This window comes from Sorex fumeus, unplaced genomic scaffold, assembly GCF_029834395.1.
Source record: "Sorex fumeus unplaced genomic scaffold, SorFum_2.1 ptg000008l, whole genome shotgun sequence".
Lineage (NCBI taxonomy): Eukaryota > Metazoa > Chordata > Mammalia > Eulipotyphla > Soricidae > Sorex > Sorex fumeus.
In genome coordinates, this window is record NW_026606065.1 from 21,104,939 (window position 1) to 21,124,312 (window position 19,374).

Here is a 19,374-nt window from a genome sequence, read left to right on the forward strand (position 1 = left end):
GAGAAGTGGCCCAAGGCTTTCTAGAACCTTCCAGATGGTAAGAGGTGTGACAGGACGCGCTGGCACGAGATTCCCTGTGGCCGTGTTGACACCCCCCAAAGCTCAGCTGTGGGAGGGGGGATTCCCCACTGAGAATGAGAGGAAAATGCGGAGGGTTCCTGGGTGGGAGGCGGGTGGGCCACGCCGCCCTCTTTGATGTCTCGTTTCCTTGCTCTGTCGTGAGGCTGTGAGCCAGCCAGTCTGAGATGCTTTTGTCCATCCCCCGGGGAGAGCGAGTGCGGCTAGCCTGCGGGTGCAGAAGCGCCTGGCGTGCCTGGCATGGTGCCAGGGTGGGCGCCGCTTCCCCTGGGGGCCTCGACCAGGCCCTTGGGTGGGCAGGGCATGGCGGTCAGTGGGAAACCAGGGACTGATGGCTAGCGGCTCAGCTGCCTTCTGTGGCCCTGCTGTGGCCGCGCCTCTGACCACAAGGGCTGCTCTTTGGGCCCAGTAGGTGGCTTGAAGGTGCCACTTAGGGTTGGCAGTGGCGAGGCGCCCGCGCTGCGGCTCCCACAGCTGACGGTCGGCGGGGCAGGGAGCCAGCGGGAGAGGTGCCGCATAATGTCTCGCTCCCCGATGCGCTCCCTGGCCCAGGTTTCCTGTGAGACCCACCCGGGTGAGGCCCCTCGGCTGCCGTGGACTTCCCGGGCCGGGCTGCTTCCTTCTTTAGAGTAGGCGCCTGACCCGTGGCCCGGGCCGGGGCTCGGAAGAGCAGCGGGCAGCAAGACACGTGTTTTGAAGGACCCGCGCATCTCAGGGCACCACAGCCCACAGCCCGCAGCCCCGGCGTGCCCCGAGACGCGGCCTCCAGGCTGGCTTGCGCAAAGCCTGAGGCTCCTTTCCTGGACAGCCCGTGTTCTGCAGGAGGGTCGGGGCGCGCGGGGAGACTGTGAGTATTTGTGGGCGAGTGTGTGGGTGCGTGTGTGTACGTGTGTGTCTGAGCATGTGTGTGTGTGAGAGTGCCTGTGTGCGAGACTGCATTTGTGCCAGACTCAGCACCGCAGGGAGGGCCACGCCTGCTGTCCCAGTCCCCATCCCGGCAGATTTCCAGCCCCGGGTCCCGTGACTGACATGCCCTGCCAGCCACCGTGCAGGTCACGGGCGCCTGTCCCTCTGCACGGCCCCTCGCATCTGCGCACAGCTGGGATCCCTATCAGGGTACCGGGCAGGGCTGCGCGCCCCATGCGGGGAAGACAGAACACAGCCAGCACCAGTGTCCAAGGACAGCCAGGAGAGGGGCAGTGTGTGGAGAGCCGGGAGGGGCTGAAGGGACGGTGGCCCGCACTCCCCACTCAGTCTGTGGCCTCACACAGGCATTCACACACTCTCATTCATGCTCGCTTTCTCTCTGACACACACACACTCTCTCTTTTTTTTTCCTTAAATTTTTATTAGTGAAACACCATGAGGTACAGTTGTAGACTTACAAATTTTTGTGCTTGGGTTTCAATTATACAATGATCAAATACCCATCCCTCCACCAGTGCCCATTTTCCACCACCACGGGTCCCAGCATTTCTCCTACCCCCCAATCCCCCATCCCACCCTGCCTCTGTGGCAGGGCATTCCCTTTTGTTCTCTCTCCTTTTGGGTTCTGTGGTTTGCAAGAGAGGCATTGAGTGGAAATCATGTTTGGTCTGTAGTCTACTTTCAGCATGCTTCTCCCATCCTGGGAGGATCCTCCCACCACCCTTTATTTGGTGCTCCCTTCTCTATCTGAGCTGCCTTTGCCCCTAGCGCACACACACTTTCTTATGTGCACTCATACTCACGTTCTCTCACGCGCTCCTCACGCTCATGCTCTCACACACACTCGCACTCACAATCTCACACGTTCCTCACACTCATGCTCTCTTCACGCTCACACACTCTCACAAGTCTTTCACTCATGCTCTTTTATAAGGCTCATACTATGCTCTCTCACACTCATGCCCTCTCTCACGCACTCTCGTGCTCACGCTGTCTGACACTCATACTCACGCTCTCTCTCATACTCATGCTCTCCACACTCAAGCTCTCACATATGCTCGCTTTTATACTCACGCTCCCACACTCACACTCTCTCACACTCCCTCACAGACAGCCACACGCTCTCACACTTATCTCTCATACTCATGCTCTCTCTCTCTCTCACACTCTTCACAAGTCCGTGCCCTAACACCAGCCCCAGCGTACACAGACTCAAAGATCAGTAATAGCCAGAAGCTGCCAAACGAGGAATATTTCTCAGATGCCCAGGCTTGTGCCAGCCTACTGGGGACGAGAGGCAGCGCTTTGGCCTCAGACCCTGCCCCTCACTTGGGGTGGAGGGGCCCCGAGTCCAGCGTGGTTCCCCGTGTCTGTATTTTTTTTTTTTTTGCCAAGAATGTATCAACACTTGTGGTTGTTTTCAAATTAGACCAGGAATGTTCTGGAACACTTACAAGTGGTAGGCCGGTCTGTGTCTGCAGTTCCCAGGCCCCACTGCTCTTCTCACGCGCTGGATTAACCACGGGGATTATTTCCCTGTCCCGCAAGCTGCGTGTTTCTCCAGCACCTGGAGGGCACCAAGGGCCTGAGTGGACCGGATGCGGCCAAGCAAGTGTGGGCATCTGAGAATCCATCCCTCATGGCCGCATTGGGCTCTTACTGGGTTTTCAGTGCCGTGTGCACAGTTTGGGGGCTGGTGTTTCGGGGCACAGGGGTGTCTGAAGGGCAGAGCACCTGGGGAAACTGAGGTAACTCATTGACCCAGACATTTTCGGACCTTGACGGGACTCAAGCCCCCGCCAGAATCCAGGCTCAGCTCCCTTCCCCCTAGGAATGAGGCCCTGTGCCTGCACGTCCCCCAAGATCTGTGCCCTGCAGCGGAGTCTCGTGTGAGCACAGCTGTCGGCTCTTTCCTGACTGGAGGCTGGCGTAGAACACTCTGGAACTTTCTGGAAAGGACTAGATCATCTCTCACACACACTCACACATTTTGGTTTGGGAGCCACACCTGGCAGTGATCAAGGCTACATTCAGCCAGTGCTTATTGGTGGGGAGTGTCGCTCCCTGCGGTACTTAGAGGACCATGTGGTGCCGGGGAAGGAGCCAGGAGTCGCCCACAGGCCGCGGCAGCAGATTGTGGAAGCAACTCTGGGAATTCTGCCGGGGGACCCTGCGACACCTCCACCAGGCAGAAAGCCTGCCCACATGCTGTTGACTGGAGGGGCTGAGGCTGGTGTTCTGCGTCGGGCCCAGTTCCTGGCGCTGAGAGTCACGCTCTGGAGCCTCATAGCTACCAATAGACGTTTGAAACAGCGGCCGGGGATGATGCAGGCAAAAACCACAGTGACAAGGGGTCGAAGAAATAAACATCCCCAGTTCTTTCCCAGCTTCCTTGACTGGAGGCCTGTCGGGGTGAGGAAACAGCAAGGGAAGGATGGAACGCTCCCCGCCAGCAGCCCCGGGGGTGGCCGGTTCCAGCATGTTCAGTGAGGCCATCGGCACGAAGTCGGAGCTGCCGGGGCTCAGCTGACCCGATGGACGGGTGCCCGGCCAGCTCCCTCCCGAGGGCTGTGTGCCTCCCACCTCTGCCCCCTTGGCTCCTCCTCACAGGCCCCAGGCCAGATGGTGATGCCGAAGATTCCCCAGAAGCTTGGGCAGGAAGTACGCGGGAGCATTCACTGCACAACTATCTGACACTGTGCTTGCAGAGGGAATGCAAAAGGAATCTGAAAGATAAGCTGTTTGCTCCTGGCCCATGGCCACATGCCCCTATTTGGTGGGCTGAGAGGCCCATAAAAACGGTTAAAGCTGGAATGGGAAGGCAGGAAAGCGCAGAAGCGAGGTTTCATTCCGTTGAAGTCCTTCCAGATGGGGCTTCTGGAAATGGGCATCTGTGAGCACACTCATGCGTGCTCTCACATACGCCCTTTCTCACACACGCCCTCTCTCACACATGCTCTCTCTCACAATGCTCTCTCTCACACATGCTCTCTCTCACAATGCTCTCTCTCACACATGCTTTCTCACACATGTTCTTTCACACACATGCTCTCTCACACACAGTTTCTCTCATGCACGCTTTCTCTTACACATGCTCTCACACATACTCCCTTTCACACATGCTCTCTCATGTGCCCTCCCTCACAATGCTTTCTCTCACACACACATGCTCTCTCTCACACACACGCTCTCTCTCACATACTTTGTCTTACACACGCTTTCTCTCACACACACACTCACACACACGCTCTCTATCACACATACTTTCTATCATACACACTTTCTCTCACACATGCTCTCACAACGCTCTCTATCACACTTTCTCCCACACATGCTCCCTCTCACACACACTTTCTCTCATACATGCTCTCTCACACACGCTCTCTCTCACACACGTTCTCTCTCACACATGCCCTCTCCCACACATGCTCTCTCACATATGCTCTCTCAAACATGCTCTCTCTCACACTCTCCCACACATACTCACACATACTCTCACACACGCTTTCCCACACACACACGCTTTCTCTTACACATGCTTTCTCTCACACATACTTTCTCTCGCACATACTCTCTCACACATGCTTTCTCACACACTTTCACGCACGCTTTCTCTTACACATGCTCTCTCTCACACACGCTCTCTCTCACACATGTTCTCTTCTACACATGCTCTCTCTCTCGCACATACTGTCTTTCACACATGCTTTTTCTTGAGAACACACAGGCTCTCTCACACACTTTCACACACATGCTCTCACATGCTGTTTCACACATACTCTCTCACACTTTCTCTCACACACGCTCTCTCACACGCTCTCATATACTCTCACACATTCTCTCTCAGACACGCTCTCACACAATACTCTCTCACACATGTTTCCTCACACATGCTCTCTCACACATGCTCTATCTCACACACACGCTCTCTCACACACACTTTCTCTCACACTCGCTCTCTCACACATACTTTCTCTCACACATACTTTCTCTCACACATGCTCTCACGCCCGCTCTCTTTCACACACGCTTTCTCTCTCATGCTTTCTCTCACGCACGCTCTCACACACATGCTCTCTCTCACACACACTTTCTTCACACACGCTTGCTCTCACACATGCTCTCACACATGCTCTCTCTCACACATGCCCTCTCTCACATGCTCTCTCTAACACACACTCTCTAACACATGCTCTCTCAGATATGCTCTCACACATGCTCTCTCTTACACATGCTCTCTCACATATGCTCTCACACACATGCTCTCTCACACATGCTTTCTCTCACACATGCTTTCTCTCTCACACACTTTCTCTCACGCACGCTCTCACACACATGCTCTCTCTCACACACACTTTCTTCACACACGCTTGCTCTCACACATGCTCTCACACATGCTCTCTCTCACACATGCCCTCTCTCACATGCTCTCTCTAACACATACTCTCTAACACATGCTCTCTCAGATATGCTCTCACACATGCTCTCTCTTACACATGCTCTCTCACATATGCTCTCACACACATTCTCTCTCACACATGCTGTCTCACACACGCTTTGTCTTGAGAACACACAGGCTCTCACACACTTTCTCTCACACACACTCTCACACACTCACACATGCTGTCTCTTACACACACTCTCATATACATGGTCTCTCTCACACATGCCCTCTTTCACATATGCTCTCTCACATGCTCTCTCACACATGCTTTCTCTCTCACACACATGCTCTCTCTCACACACTTTCTCTCACACATGCTCTCTCTCACACACACTCTCTTTCACACATGCTCTCACACATGCTCTCTCACACACACTCTCACATATACACACTCTCACACAATGCTCTCTCTCACATGCTCTCTCACACACTCTCACACACGCTTTCTCTCACACACAGGCTCCCTCACACATGCTCAAACACATTTTCTCACATGCTGTCTCACATCACTTGCTCTCTCAGACACATGCTTTCTCAGTCTTTCGTACATTCATGCTCTCACACATTTGCTCTCTCACACACTCATACACACAGTCTCCTATACTCATGCCATCTCACACAAATGCTCTCACACACTCACCCACACTCACGCTTTCACCCACATTTTCTCTCACACATGCTCCACACATGCTCACTCTTTCACACTCCCTCATACACTTTCTGACATGCTGTCACACATGTACTCTATGTCACGCTTGTACACTTTCTCACAATGCTGTCTCACCCAATCATGCTCACTCACACTCATGCTCTCTTTCTCTCTTTCTCTCTCTCTCTCTCTCACACACACACACACATGCTCTCTCACCCCTACATACTCATGCTTTGTCTCTTACACATACTCCAGGCCTCTCATGCTCGCGCCTCACCACTCCCTCTCGCTCCCCCTCCCTCTCCCCTCTCCCTCACACAGCTGGCATTCTCCATAGGAAGCTGGCGCTCTGGGGAGCATTCTCGGGCTTCCCCTTCCTGCCCCTGCCGCCTGCAGCCCCTTGCGTGGCCCTCTTGGTCCACAGATCAGAGAAACGCCGGAAATGCTCCACTTCAATGGCAGCAGTGCCCCAGGCCTCCCCTTCCTGCCCTGGCACCGCCACGCTGTGTTGGAGCGTGGAGCTCTGACATGGGCCAGGCCCATCTCAGCAACCCCCCTGGGACCCCTCACGCCCTGGGGGAAGCCGAGGCTGCTGCAGGGCTGGCTGGCACAGGAGTTGGAGGGCACGTGGGACCCGCAAGGGGCGCAGCTGCGGGGGGCCCACTGTCGGGGAGCGTCAGGACCCAGCACGTGGGCATTGGGAATGGGGCTCAGTCTCCCGTGAAATGTGGGGCACTGCACCCCACATGCCCCTTCAAGCCAGACCTTCCCGGCATAGCGGGGGCAGGGGCTGAGCTCGGCAGACACGCAGCTCTGATTTGTGTGCGTGGCTGAGCTGTTTGTAACGGTCATTACCGAACGTTGGACCACCCGGGTGAGGAGCGCCAGTCAGGGGCCAAATGCCTCTTGTGCTACCCCCCCCCCCCCAACAGTTCTCATTAGCCAGCCTTCAGACCTGCCCCTGGGGCTGTAGAAAGTTCTGGTAATAAAACCTCCTGCACAAACAAAGCCTTGAGGTGTCTGGGCGTTGTCTGTCTGAGGCGAGGGCAGGGCGTGGAGAGCTGTAGCCCCACCCATGGCCCCTTCTGAGCCTATGGGGGATGCAGGTGATGCTGGCCCTCAGGACACTCAAGTCTGACTGTGGGGACGGTCCCTGCACCTGCTGCCCGCCTTACTGGAACTGGCGGGTCCTTGCGGGGTCCCTGCGCTCACTCTGCAGGTCCCGCCAGCTCCCCACATGGCCCTGGCGCGGCCTGACTCTGGGGGGGGTGCCCACAGAGACTCAAGCATCGCCGCTGGGTGGCGCCTGGGGGTATGGGGGGGCACCCTGGTGTCTGTGCGCTGGAGAAGCTCCTGGGATGCCTCCCGGCTGTGAGGGGGCAGCCCCCTGGCTGGAGTCTGTCCCCGCATACACCCCCAGTGCCCCCCTCCAGCCCAGATCCTGGTGCCAGTTGGGGTCTGCTCGACCCTGCCCCTCCCGGACTGCTCCCTCACCCTCACGGGCTGCTCGCACCCGTGTGGGCTGTGGGTCCAGCTTCATTCTAGGACGGGTGACCATGACCTTGTAGGGCCCTGGCCCGGGCTGACCTGTGATGGGGGGACCCGCAGGCGCATGTTGGGCCTCGTCCCTTCTCTGGTCTCTGCATCCTCTCCTCGTCTTGTGCTTCCACCCCCTGCTGAGCTGGGGGGCATGTCCCGCCGGGCTGTCTCCGGGCTTCTAGGCAGGCTCGAACCCGTGGCCGTCTCTGACTCCTGACTCACCACATCTCTCTCTCTTTTGCTGCAGGGTGGCGGAGGCTGTGGCGGCTCTGGCTGTGGAAAATGTGACTGCCACGGAGTGAAAGGACAGAAGGTGAGTGGCCCCACCCCTGCCCCTCCTGCTGTCTCTGAGCAGCGTGAGGTCATCGTGGCCAGTGCAGGATGCGTTTTGCCCCAGGGTTCTTGCACCTGCAGGCCGGCCCTGGGCAGGCCCGTGGCAGGTCATTCCCTGGTCTCTGCCTAAGGTGACACCCAGCTTTCTCTGAAGAGAGGAAGTGCTTTCTGGGGACAGCGTGAGGGCCTTCAGGTGTCTCTTCAGGCCAGGCCTGGCTATGGCACTGCTGTCCCCGTGCATGAGCTGCGTATGTGTTTCCCAGCAAGGGCGAGCTGGGTGAGATGGGGTTCGGGGGCTTGTTTGTCAGGTAGCACGTGCTCGCTACTAGGCAGAGGGGATGAGGGCAGGGATTCTAAAGCACTGCGGGCCGTGCAGGGGTGTGGGCTGGGCCCTCCCGTGCCCTCTGGCCACCTCAGCCTTGCATGCCAGTGCACTAGGCCACTGAGAGGAGGCGCCTGGGGTGGCCCATGTTCTTCACCGTTCATGTGGATCAAGTGCACAGATGAAGTGTGTGGGTGACACGCCTGGATAAGGCACATGGGTAGGTGTGTGTGAAGCACAGAGGAAGCACATGAAGAAGTGGATAGTGCAGACGACTGTGTGGGTGAGCGTGTGGATGAGCGTGTGCTTATTTCCGGCCTCCCTGGCTCTGACCCAGGGTCTTAGGGGAGAACCCACCAGCGAGGCCCAGACAGCAGTGGGGCTGGTGGCCCGAGATGCCAGGATAGTTCCCTGAAGGCCACCCTCTGGCCTGGGCCCTGGGAAACTGACAGCCGTGGTCCATTTCTGCACGGCTGCCTGAGCCATCCACTCTTTTCCAGAGATAGCACCACGTCTACCCCAGGGAACCCGTTCCCTGGTCACCCAGACGCTGCCCAGCAGGGACAGCAGCATCCTCCCTCCCCAGGTGTGAGGGGCAGAAAGGACCCCAGAGACCACCTCCTGTCTGCACCAGCAGGCCCTGTCCACCCTCCCCCCATCCCTGTCTGTGGGCCCCTGTCACCCCACCTTGTCCATGTGGTGGGCCCCGGTCACCCCGTCCTGTCCACGTGGTGGGCCCCAGTGACCCCGTCCTGTCCAGGTGGATGGGTCCCGGTCACCCTGTCCTGTTCACGTAGTGGGCCCCGGTCACCCTGTCCTGTTCATCGTGGCAGGCCCTGGTCACCTTGTCCTGTCCACATGGTGGGCCCCGGTCACCCCATCCTGTCCATGCGGTGGGCCCGGTCACCCCATCCTGTCCACATGGTGGGTCCTGGTCACCCCGCCCTGTCCATGCTGGCAGGCCCTGGTTACCCCATCCTGTCCATGCGGTGGGGCGCGGTCACCCTGTCTTGTCCAGATGGGCAGGCCCTGGTCACCTCGTCCTGTCCACGCGGTGGGCCCCAGTCACCCTGTCTTGTCCAGGTGGGCAGGCCCCGGTCACCCCACCCTGTCCTTGCGGTGGACCCCGGTTGCTTGCCGCAGAGGACGGCCCCTTGAGCTCAGGAGGGTGCCTGCGGCTGGGTGCCCTCTCGTGTGCTGGCACCGGGATGTGTCCCTCCACGGGGCCATGACGCCACACTCCAGTTGCGGCTCCGTCTGTGTCCAGGCATGGTCAGGCCCCGCCCGTCCCTCGCTCTCCCCCTCCTCTCAGCCCCGGGCTGCGTGCTCTGGGCTGCGCACGGGCCTTGCCACGCGTGTCCCCTCTCCTCTCTGTGTCCCCCCTGCGTGGCTCGGGGGATCAGCTGTGTCCATGTTTGGAAGGGACGGTGGGCACGGAGCACAGGGTGGGCACGGAGACGGCCCAGGGCTTTGCCAGACCGCGCTGTCCAGGGCGCCGGCTCCTGGCCGCCTGGCTTGACTATTAATGGAAAATATTATTTTCCTAAAATACCACCCGGCCAAAGGCTGGCGTCTGGAGCACAGTGAGACAGCACTTTCCAGAACCGCGCCGCCTCTCCGCCCCTGCAGGGGAGACCCCCACCTGTCACACACCCGCTGGGCGTGGGTGCAGCAGAGTGGGGGCGGGAGGGGGCGGTGGGGGTGGGGTAGGAGTGGGTAGCTGGGGGTGGGGCTTCCTGTGGGCAGGGCTGCCAGGGGGAGGGCCGCCCTGCGGTGCTTGGAGCTTGTCCCAGGACAGACACTTTCCGTGGCTGGCGAAGGAAGGCCGAGGGCCCAGCCCTGTTGTTCTCCTGTGTGCACGCAGCGCATGCCTGGACACAGGTGTGGGCCCAAGACATAGACCCAGCACACGTGTGGACACAGGTGCCTGCTCAGCACATGCATGTACACAAGCACGTGCCCAGCACACGGCACACGCATGCACACGCTGACACAGTGCACAGACGTGCATACACCGTGCACATACACAGTGCAAGCATCGTGCAAGTACACACACCATCCCACGCGTCCCTGCTCTCAGCCCTCCCCGGGGCACCCGCAGATGTGCTGACACGCACCGTGCCCCCTGCCCGGCCCTGCCCCGTCTCTCCCCTGCCCTGCTGGCTGCCCCTGGCCAGCTGTTGTTTCCAACTCAGTCTCCACTGGAGGAGCCCAGTTCCTCGCCGGGGACCCCACGTGAAGAGGCGGGGGCAGGTCTGGGGGGAACCGTCAGAGGCTAGCTGTGGCCACCCTCTCTGTCCCTCTCTGTCCTGCCCTGATTCCTGGGGCGCCTGACGTGGAGACAGCTGGTTCCTGGCCCCATGCTTGGCACCTGCGGGGCGTGAGCTCTCTGGCCAGCCTGCGTCCTGCGAGGGGCGGGAGAGGGGACGGGGGACCCGCATGCGTGACGCTCCCAGGCCGGAGCCGTGGACAGCTGCTCCCAGGCCGCCCCCCCCCCCATCCTGGGTGCGCCCAGCTCTGGGCCTGGAACCCCACCCCCCCCTTGGGAGGTCGGTGGAAGGAATACAGCCTCGTCTCTGAGATAAAGGAGGAATTTCCCAGACGCGTTTAAAAACACCCAAGATGTTCTTAGTTTTAATGTCAAATCAAAAAATAAGGAGGCGGCGAGGTGGGCGGGGCAGACGGGTGGGCTTGGTCCCCTGTCCAGCTGCGAGGGGCGCGGTGGCCTTGTCCCCGACATCAGTGGGAACCTGTGCCAGGACGTGGTTTCACAACCATCGTGTCCTGCAGGGCGTGGGCGGGTCCAGAGTGTAGCCACGAAGCCCCTGCTGGGTGGGCAGTGGGTGGCCACCTCCCGAGGGTCCCGCTGTGGCCACCAAGACTCTCAGTCTGGTCCCGTCCCTGCAGCCACCTGGTGCCGTGCTCACCCGGACACACAACCCCACCCCGGGCTTATCCCCAGCCCTGGAAACTGCTACCTGTGCTGTCCAGGAGAACCTTTAGTTACTGTATACCTTCTAGGAGAACCTGTAGTGAGCACTTACTGTATACCTTTTAGGAGAACCTGTAGCGAGCACTTACTGTATACCTTTTAGGAGAACCTGTAGCGAGCACTTACTGTATACCTTTTAGGAGAACCTGTAGCGAGCACTTACTGTATACCTTCTCGGAGAACCTTTAGCGAGCACTTACTGTATACCTTTTAGGAGAACCTGTAGCGAGCACTTACTGTATACCTTCTCGGAGAACCTTTAGCGAGCACTTACTGTATACCTTCTAGGAGAACCTTTAGCGAGCACTTACTGTATACCTTTTAGGAGAACCTGTAGCGAGCACTTACTGTATACCTTCTCGGAGAACCTGTAGCGAGCACTTACTGTATACCTTCTAGGAGAACCTTTAGCGAGCACTTACTGTATACCTTTTAGGAGAACCTGTAGCGAGCACTTACTGTATACCTTCTCGGAGAACCTTTAGCGAGCACTTACTGTATACCTTCTAGGAGAACTTTTAGTGAGCACTTACTTTATACCTTCTAGGAGAACTTTTAGTGAGCACTTACTGTATACCTTCTAGGAGAACTTTTAGTGAGCACTTACTGTATACCTTCTCGGAGAACCTTTAGCGAGCACTTACTGTATACCTTCTAGGAGAACTTTTAGTGAGCACTTACTGTATACCTTCTATTGGCCAACGCTCCCTGGCAGGGCACCCTGCACACCCAGCTTGGTTAGATAAACTGCATTTAGCACATTTTTGAAGGGAATAAAAAAAAGAAAACAACAACAGAGAAAAGAATTTTAATTGCTCGCTGGCAGTTTGTCTCAAGGTTAACCTGAGGAAGGGCTTGTGCGTCTTTTGGGTTATTAATCACCATTCAGCATTCTTGTTTTGCATCTTCTCACTTACTTTTCGCACAGACCACACAAAGCCGCATCGCTTCCTGGCTTGTGAGAGCCTGGGCCTTCTCGGGATGCATGCACGCACTCCTAGCCTCTTCCCTGCCGGCCAAGCAGGCGTGGGGGACCCCCGTGAGACTGAGATGGGGTCTCTTCCTGTGGCTCATGTCCCCAAAATCGCCACTCCCCCAAAGAGATTGGGTATGTTCCCGGCACTCTGAGGAGCGGAGGAGGCTATGTGCAGGCGAGCTCAGGGCCCTGGAGCACTGGGGTTTGGGCTCTTGCTCTCTGCGGCTCCGACAGCCCCGGCCCTGGCCTGGAGTTGTCCTCCCAGTTGGGTCTCTGCCATCACAAAGGCCCCTTCCAGGGGCGGCCACACTTGGCAGTGCTCAGGGATCACTCCTCGTGGGGCTGGGGGTGCCATGCGGCCTGCTGGGTGTCGAATTCGGCAAGGCTTGACCCATGTTCTCTCTCTCTGGCCCAGAAAAGCATCATTTTTTTTTCTTGTGCTGGTTTTCCTCTTTAAATCTACACCCAAGAGGCAGACTCAAGGGCATCTGCTGAGACAGACTCCGTCATTATTTTCATTTTTTTGTGTGTGTACCAACAGCATCCTTTTGTTTTTTAAATGATAACTTTTATTTTATTTATTAATTTTTTTTTTTTTGCTATTTGGGTCACATCCGGCGATGCACAGGGGTACTCCTGGCTCATGCACTTAGGAGTTACGCCTGGCGGTGCTCGGGGAACCATATGGAATGCTGGGGATCGAACCTGGGTTGGCCGCATGCAAGGCAGATGCACTACCCGCTGTGCTATCGCTCCAGCCCCCTTTATTTTATTTTTTTAAAATTTAATTGAATCATTCACAGTGAGATACACAGTTACAAAGTTGTTCGCAGTTGGGTTTCATTCATATAATGTTCCAACACCCGTCCCTTCACCAGTGCATATTTCTCATCACCAGTGTCCCCAGATTCCCTCCCAGCTTGCTCCCCCACCCCCCGCCCTCTATGGCAGGAACCTCCCTCCCCCTCCCTCCCTTCCTCTCTCACTCTCTTTCCCTCCCTCCCTCTCTCTTTCTCTCTCTCTCTGGCATTGTGGTTTGCAATACAGGCACTGACAGGTTGACAGGTTACCAGGTATATCCCTTTGCCTATCCTCAGTTCCTGACCAAAGTCATCATTTCCAACTATTATTGTCGTACTGGCCCTCCTCTATTCTCACTGCCCTCCGTCCTTCGTTGTTTTGGTTTTTATGAGAGGGTCGTGCTGATCAGTGATTAAATTCCTAGCAAAGGAGATTTTGTGGTTAGCTTTTGGGGAAAAGCCATTCACATCGGGCGAACTATTCTCTTCCCATATGACAGAAATGCTGAGGCAGAATGGCTGACGTGACGCGTGTCCTTCCTGGGGATGGGCCAGCAACTTCACACAGATTCAACGGCACTTGCATATTTGGTGAATTTCTGTAAACCCTCCATAAGCCCTATTTCTGGCTATTTCAGGAGGTTCTTGCTAAAATTAAATCAGGGCTGGCTATTTCCAGGGGATGCTGCTCCATGCAGTTCTTCAGAAGACGGGATTGCCTTGCCTGGCGTTGTGTCAGATCCAAGCACCCTGTTCCTAGGTGGAAACCGTCTGGCGTCTGAGGCCTCCAGACCGGGGCTGGGCGCTCACAACTCGCCCTCAACTTTGGGTTCAAGCTATATATTTAATTCCAACAAAATCTGTCAGTTGCAAGTAGGATTACCTCCCAAGCATTCTACTGTTTAGGCTTCTCAGACTCATTTTTCGCAGATGTGCTCGTTCTAGTATTTTCAGTGCCATGGAACGTTTAGTGCAGCAAGGTGAGTGTCTAAGAAAAAGGCAGAAGCCATGGGAGTGCGGGGCCAACTGAACATGTGTGGCCCCACAGCGCCCCCTAGGGGCGGGGCAGACTGCGGGCTTGGCCCTGGGAACCTGGAGACCTTTCCCGAGAGGGGTGTGTGTGTGTGTCCCCAGGTGCAACAGGAGTGCAGGGGTGTGTGTTTGTGTGTGAAGAGCAGGTGTGCAGGTGTGTGTGTGTATGTGTGTGTGTAGAGCAGGTGTGTAGGTATTTGTGTGTGTATGTGGAGCAGACGTGCAGGTGTGTGTGTGTGTGTGTGTGTGTGTGTGTGTGTGTGTGTGTACCAGGCGTGCAGGTGTGCATGTGTGTGTGGAGAGCAGGTGTGCAGGGGTGTGTGTTTGTGTGTGAAGAGCAGGCGTGCAGGTGTGTGTGTGTGTGTGTGTGTAGAGCAGGTGTGTAGGTATTTGTGTGTGTATGTGGAGTAGGCGTGCAGAGGTGTGTGTGTATGTGTACCAGGCGTGCAGGTGTGCATGTGTGTGTGGAGAGCAGGTGTGCAGGGGTGTGTGTGTGTGTGTGTGTGTGTGGAGAGCAGGCGTGCAGGTGTGTGTGTGAAGGGTAGGTGTGCAGGTGTGTGTGTGTGTGTGTGTGTGTGTGTGGAGAGCAGGCATGCAGGTGTGTGTGTGTGGGTGGGTGTCGGGCAGGCACGCAGGTAGGGCTCTGTGTAGAGGGGTGCTGTGGGCTCTGGGCAGCAGCAGGAAGGGGGCCGAGTGGCCGCGAGCAGTCGCTGTGCAGACTCACTAGTGGGGGGAGGGAGTGCTGCCGTGTGACACCGTGACCTGTGTCCTGGATCGTGCCCCCCCGGCCCCACCACCCCCGTCAGCCCGGCCTCCCCTGGGAACTCCGTCTGCTCCACGGCTGCTTCCCTCGCACCCGGGGCCCCAGGCTCTGTAGTGTCAAAGAACCTTTTCTTCCCTTGCCTTATGGATTGGAAAAAAAAAAATTCCCCTATTTTAGACCCGACATTCTGCGAACTGTTTTAAGCAGCTCCAGGCATGAAACTTTTCATGCCCGATTTAGAACTCCCCGCTCGGGTGCCAAGCCTGGTTTCCGGGGCGTTTGCTGTTGCTCTGTATGAAAGATGGCATTCAGCGCGTCTGCCGCAGTCTGAGCGCCGGCAGCAGAGGGTCCCGCGGTGGGCACGCAGTCCACGCAGAACAGCACGGGGCGGTGGGGCAGGGGGGCCCGGGGAATGGACTCGAGCACGGCTGTGCCCTGGCGGCTGCCCGCTCTCTGGCCCTGCTTTCCTGCTGCTGCTGCTGCTGCTGCTGCTGCTGGTCGTATTTGCTCCCTCACGGGGTCTACGTGGGGCCATGGCTTTGGACCCGGCCCAGCACACGGGGGGGAACAGTGCCCGGAAGGGGCTTCTGATGGCCGCAGCTGCACAGCCCCCCGAGGCTGCCGCGGGGTAACCTCTGCCCGGCCTGGCCGCTGCTCTTGCTCTTCCTGGAACTGCGCAGGGGATTGCCCAGAGCTCCGAGGGGCCCTGAGCCCAGCCGCTGCGTGCCAACCAATTGTCTGGCCGTTGGAGCGCGCATCCTGTGAGCTCTCTGCTCCCCATCCGGCATAGCCTGGACGGGGACGGGCTATTTGATTCTTCATGTGCACTTTTGTCTGAACAAAAGATTAGGAAAGTTAAAAAAAAAATTTAATCTGGGGCAGATGCCAAGAGCGCTGTGGAGGGAGTCATTTCCTCTGGGCTCCGGGGCCCGGGATTGCTCAAGCGTTCCGCAGACGTTTCAGGAGGAATGTGTCCCTGCGGCAGCCGCGGGGCTGGGAACGTGGTCCCCACCCTGTCCCCGGAGCCCGCCGGGGCGCCTTGACCCGTGGCAACCAGGGCTTGTTTTCGGCGTGGGGGACGCAGATGTGGCTGCATCTCGCGCCGGAACCGGCGTGGTCTAGTGACCTAGAAAGCACGGGTTGCGAGGGGCGCCCTGCTCACTCAGTGGGAACTGCGCAGAGGCTCGGGGTCCCGGGGTGGGGGGGCTGAGGAGCCGCTCTTTGCCCCCGGGCACCCTTGTTCGTGCACTTCTGATCAGGGTTACTCGGGGACACAATCGGCTGTTTGTTGTTGTTGTTAACGCCAGCTGGTCGCCGCTCAATCCTTGTCTATTTTGGGTTGTCATGTCTGCTGCCGGCTCTGCAGGGCCCTCTAGCGCTGGGCGAGGGCACGTGTGACCGCTTCTCTCAGCGGGGCTTGCGGGGTGCCTGTGGGTTCTCTCTTAAGCCTCTGGAGTTTCCCCAGTCCCTGCGGACCCCCTGTCGGCCTACAAGTTCAGGGCCCCCCACATTCCGAGTTCCAAGCCTGTGCCTCTGAAATGCACCCCCAGGATGGCACAGGTCACTATAGGAACCTGCCTGTGGGACCGCTCTACGGTAGTCTCACTCCTGAGCAGGGCCAGGAGGGGAGGCAGCAAGTGCCATGCCCTCGCCCCAGAAGGAGCCGCACTCCCTTGGACACACCTGCTGAGAGGAAGGGCCCAGCGGTGCCGTGGCGGTTCCTGCCAGCCTGGGACTGAGCACGCTCTTGCAGGGCCACTCTGTCCCTCACCCCCTGCTCCAGGGCAGACTGGGGGTCGTCTGGGCCCCGACCATCACAGGGCCACCTCCTCCCTCCTGCCTGTCCTGGCCCAAGTTTCTGCCCCTTCTTGTATCCACTGTCACCGCAGAGGATGGGAGTGCCCCAGACACGTCCGTTTTCCCCAGCTGAGATTTCTGCTTCACTTGGCCTTTAAGAGCCGAGATCCTAGTGGGGCCCTGGCCTGTGCTGCTTGCACACACCTGGGTCTCTGTGGCCTGTGCAGAGCCGAGAGTGCTGGGGCCTGGGCACCGTGGACGGTCTCGAGCAGGCGTGCCTCTGCGGGAGCTTCTGATGGCATCAGGGAGAGATGGGGCCACCCAGGACCAGCCCCCTCCTCCCGAGCCCCCGCCCTCGGTCTGACATCCCCTCTGCTTCCAGGGTGAGAGGGGACTCCCCGGATTACAAGGTGTCATAGGCTTTCCTGGCATGCAAGGACCCGAGGGACCAGTGGGACCCCCAGGACAGAAGGTAAGTGTGGGACCCTCAGGACAGAAGGTAAGTGGTGGGAGTGTCTCAATCTTCTTCTCAGCCCCGGTCACAAGGCGCTTTGCTCTGTTCTAGGGTGATCCCGGAGAACCAGGACTTCCCGGAACCAAAGGAACCAGAGTGAGTTCGCCCTTCTGTATGGGTGACCCAGGGTGGCCAAGCACCTGGGGATGGTCCAGGCCCCCGCCCCAGACACGCCCCACCCAGACTTGCCACGCCCTGTCCACGCCACGCCCATTCACGCCCTGCCACGCCCCACCGAGACTCGCCCCGCCCACGCCCCGCCCCATCCACACTCTGCCCCGCCCCACCCAAACTTGCCCCGCCCTCAGACACACCCAACCAGACTCGCCCCGCCCATGCCACGCCTACACCACGCCCCAGCATGCCCTGCCCTACCCCACCCAGACTCACCCCGCCCCTAGACACGCCCCGTCCAGACTCGCCCCGCCCCTAGAATGCTCTGCCCATGCCACGTCCCTAGTCACATTCCCCCTAGTCATTCCCCCTACTCACCCTGCCCACTCCCTGCCCCTAGACACGCCCCACCCATGCCCCACCCTGCCCCATCCAGACTCGCCCCACCCATTCCCACACCCCGCCCCACACACACCCCCACATCCCCCTTCCTAGGCACACTCCACCCATGGCCCACCCCTTGACATTCCTCACTTACACCCCTCCCACTCACCACCCCAGACATGCCCCCAGACTTGCCCCGCCCCGCCCCCAAGACTCGAGCCCGGCTTGCCCCGCCCCCGCCCCAAGGCACGCCCCCGGACTAGCCCCGCCCCATCCCTCAGACACGCCCCCAGATTCGCCCCTCCTTTAGACACGCCCCCTACTCGCCCCGCCCCGCCTCACCCTCAGGCCTGCCCTCCCGCCCTCCAGCCCCTGCTCCCAGCCCAGCCCCCTGGGCTGTGGGTGGGAGAGGGAGGGGCGTGCTCTCCCCTTGCCCACTGCTGCTGCTCTCCCCTCGCCTTTCCCCTGTGTGCCCGCTCACTCTCGCACGACCCCTCCGTGCCCCTTCCTGATGCCGTTGGCTGGTGCCTGCTGCCTGCTCCGTGGAGACGCTGTGTGTGTGAGCGGCCACGAGAACGGTCTGCTTGGCCCCAGGACGCATTGGGAGGAGGTGGGGGAGATGGGGGTCCTCGCACTCACGGAGCCTGTTTTCTGTCCCCACAGGGCCCTCCTGGAGTGGCCGGCTTCCCCGGAAACCCAGGCCTCCCGGTATGTCTGCACCCTGCCCCCTAGGCCAGGGGACACATTGGTGGGAGGGGCGGCACCCCTGGCTGTCCCAGTGGGGGTCACCCTTCCACTCTGCTCCCTGCAGGGTATCCCTGGCCAAGACGGCCCCCCAGGGCCCCCAGGAATCCCAGGCTGCAACGGAACAAAGGTCAGTGGGCGAGGATAGGGTCTTGGTGTCCCCGCTCCGGCCCAGTGGATGCAGCACAGGCTGGACTGAGGCCTGGCCAGCACCTGTCCTAGGGAGCATAGACACCCATGCACTGAGCGGGGCCTAGCCCGGAACCCGGGACAGGAGCAGGAGGATTCCTGACCAGCCGCTCACACAGGAGCTCCAGTGACAGTGGCCGGGAGGAGACCGGAAGTGGCCACCCAGGGGTGCTGGGCCCCTCTCACTTGCTCAGAGGGCTTGGTGGGAGGGCCGGAGTGGAGAGGGACAGCAGGACTGGATAGCGGGAAGGAGGGAGTGGGCAGGCATAGGGGGAGGGACACACTACGTCCTTGCTCCGGCCCTGGTGACCGTCTCTGACCCTGCAGGGTGAACGCGGGCCGATGGGCCCCCCCGGCCTGCCTGGATTCATGGGCAGCCAGGTGAGTACGCCACCCCCGTGCCCTCCCTCCGTGCCATCTGTCCCCACATTCGCTGTCGTGAGAAGCACTAGACTAACGCTGACCGTTCTTTCCTAGGGACCCCCCGGGCTCCCCGGAATGAAGGTACGTGGTTCTGCTTGGGGGCTTCTCAGCCTGCACTGTCTGTGTCGTGGGGGTCAGGGCCGAGTTCCAGGCACAGCCCTGGCCACCAGCTCACGGTCACCCCTGTGGGTGTGCCCGTCCCTCCTGTTCCATGTCCAGATCCCTGAGCTGTTTCCTCCCACAGGGGGACCCTGGAGAGATCCTGGGCCATGTCCCCGGGACACTGTTGAAAGGAGAGCGAGGCTTTCCTGGACCCCCAGGAGTACCGGTGAGCACTGCTGCCCAGCACCT

At 59.0% G+C, this 19,374-nt stretch overlaps 1 protein-coding gene across 1 annotated transcript in view; it reads left to right on the forward strand.

Annotated features, from left to right (window-relative positions):
• COL4A1 (collagen type IV alpha 1 chain) overlaps positions 1-19,374 on the forward strand; it is a 69,749-nt gene that overhangs the window by 27,123 nt on the left and 23,252 nt on the right. The window contains exons 2-9 of the mRNA XM_056109686.1: positions 7,888-7,953; positions 17,038-17,127; positions 17,221-17,265; positions 18,331-18,375; positions 18,479-18,541; positions 18,928-18,981; positions 19,078-19,104; positions 19,268-19,351. Of these exons, the coding sequence (XP_055965661.1) occupies positions 7,888-7,953; positions 17,038-17,127; positions 17,221-17,265; positions 18,331-18,375; positions 18,479-18,541; positions 18,928-18,981; positions 19,078-19,104; positions 19,268-19,351 (474 nt within the window). The remainder of the gene's footprint in view (positions 1-7,887; positions 7,954-17,037; positions 17,128-17,220; positions 17,266-18,330; positions 18,376-18,478; positions 18,542-18,927; positions 18,982-19,077; positions 19,105-19,267; positions 19,352-19,374) is intronic.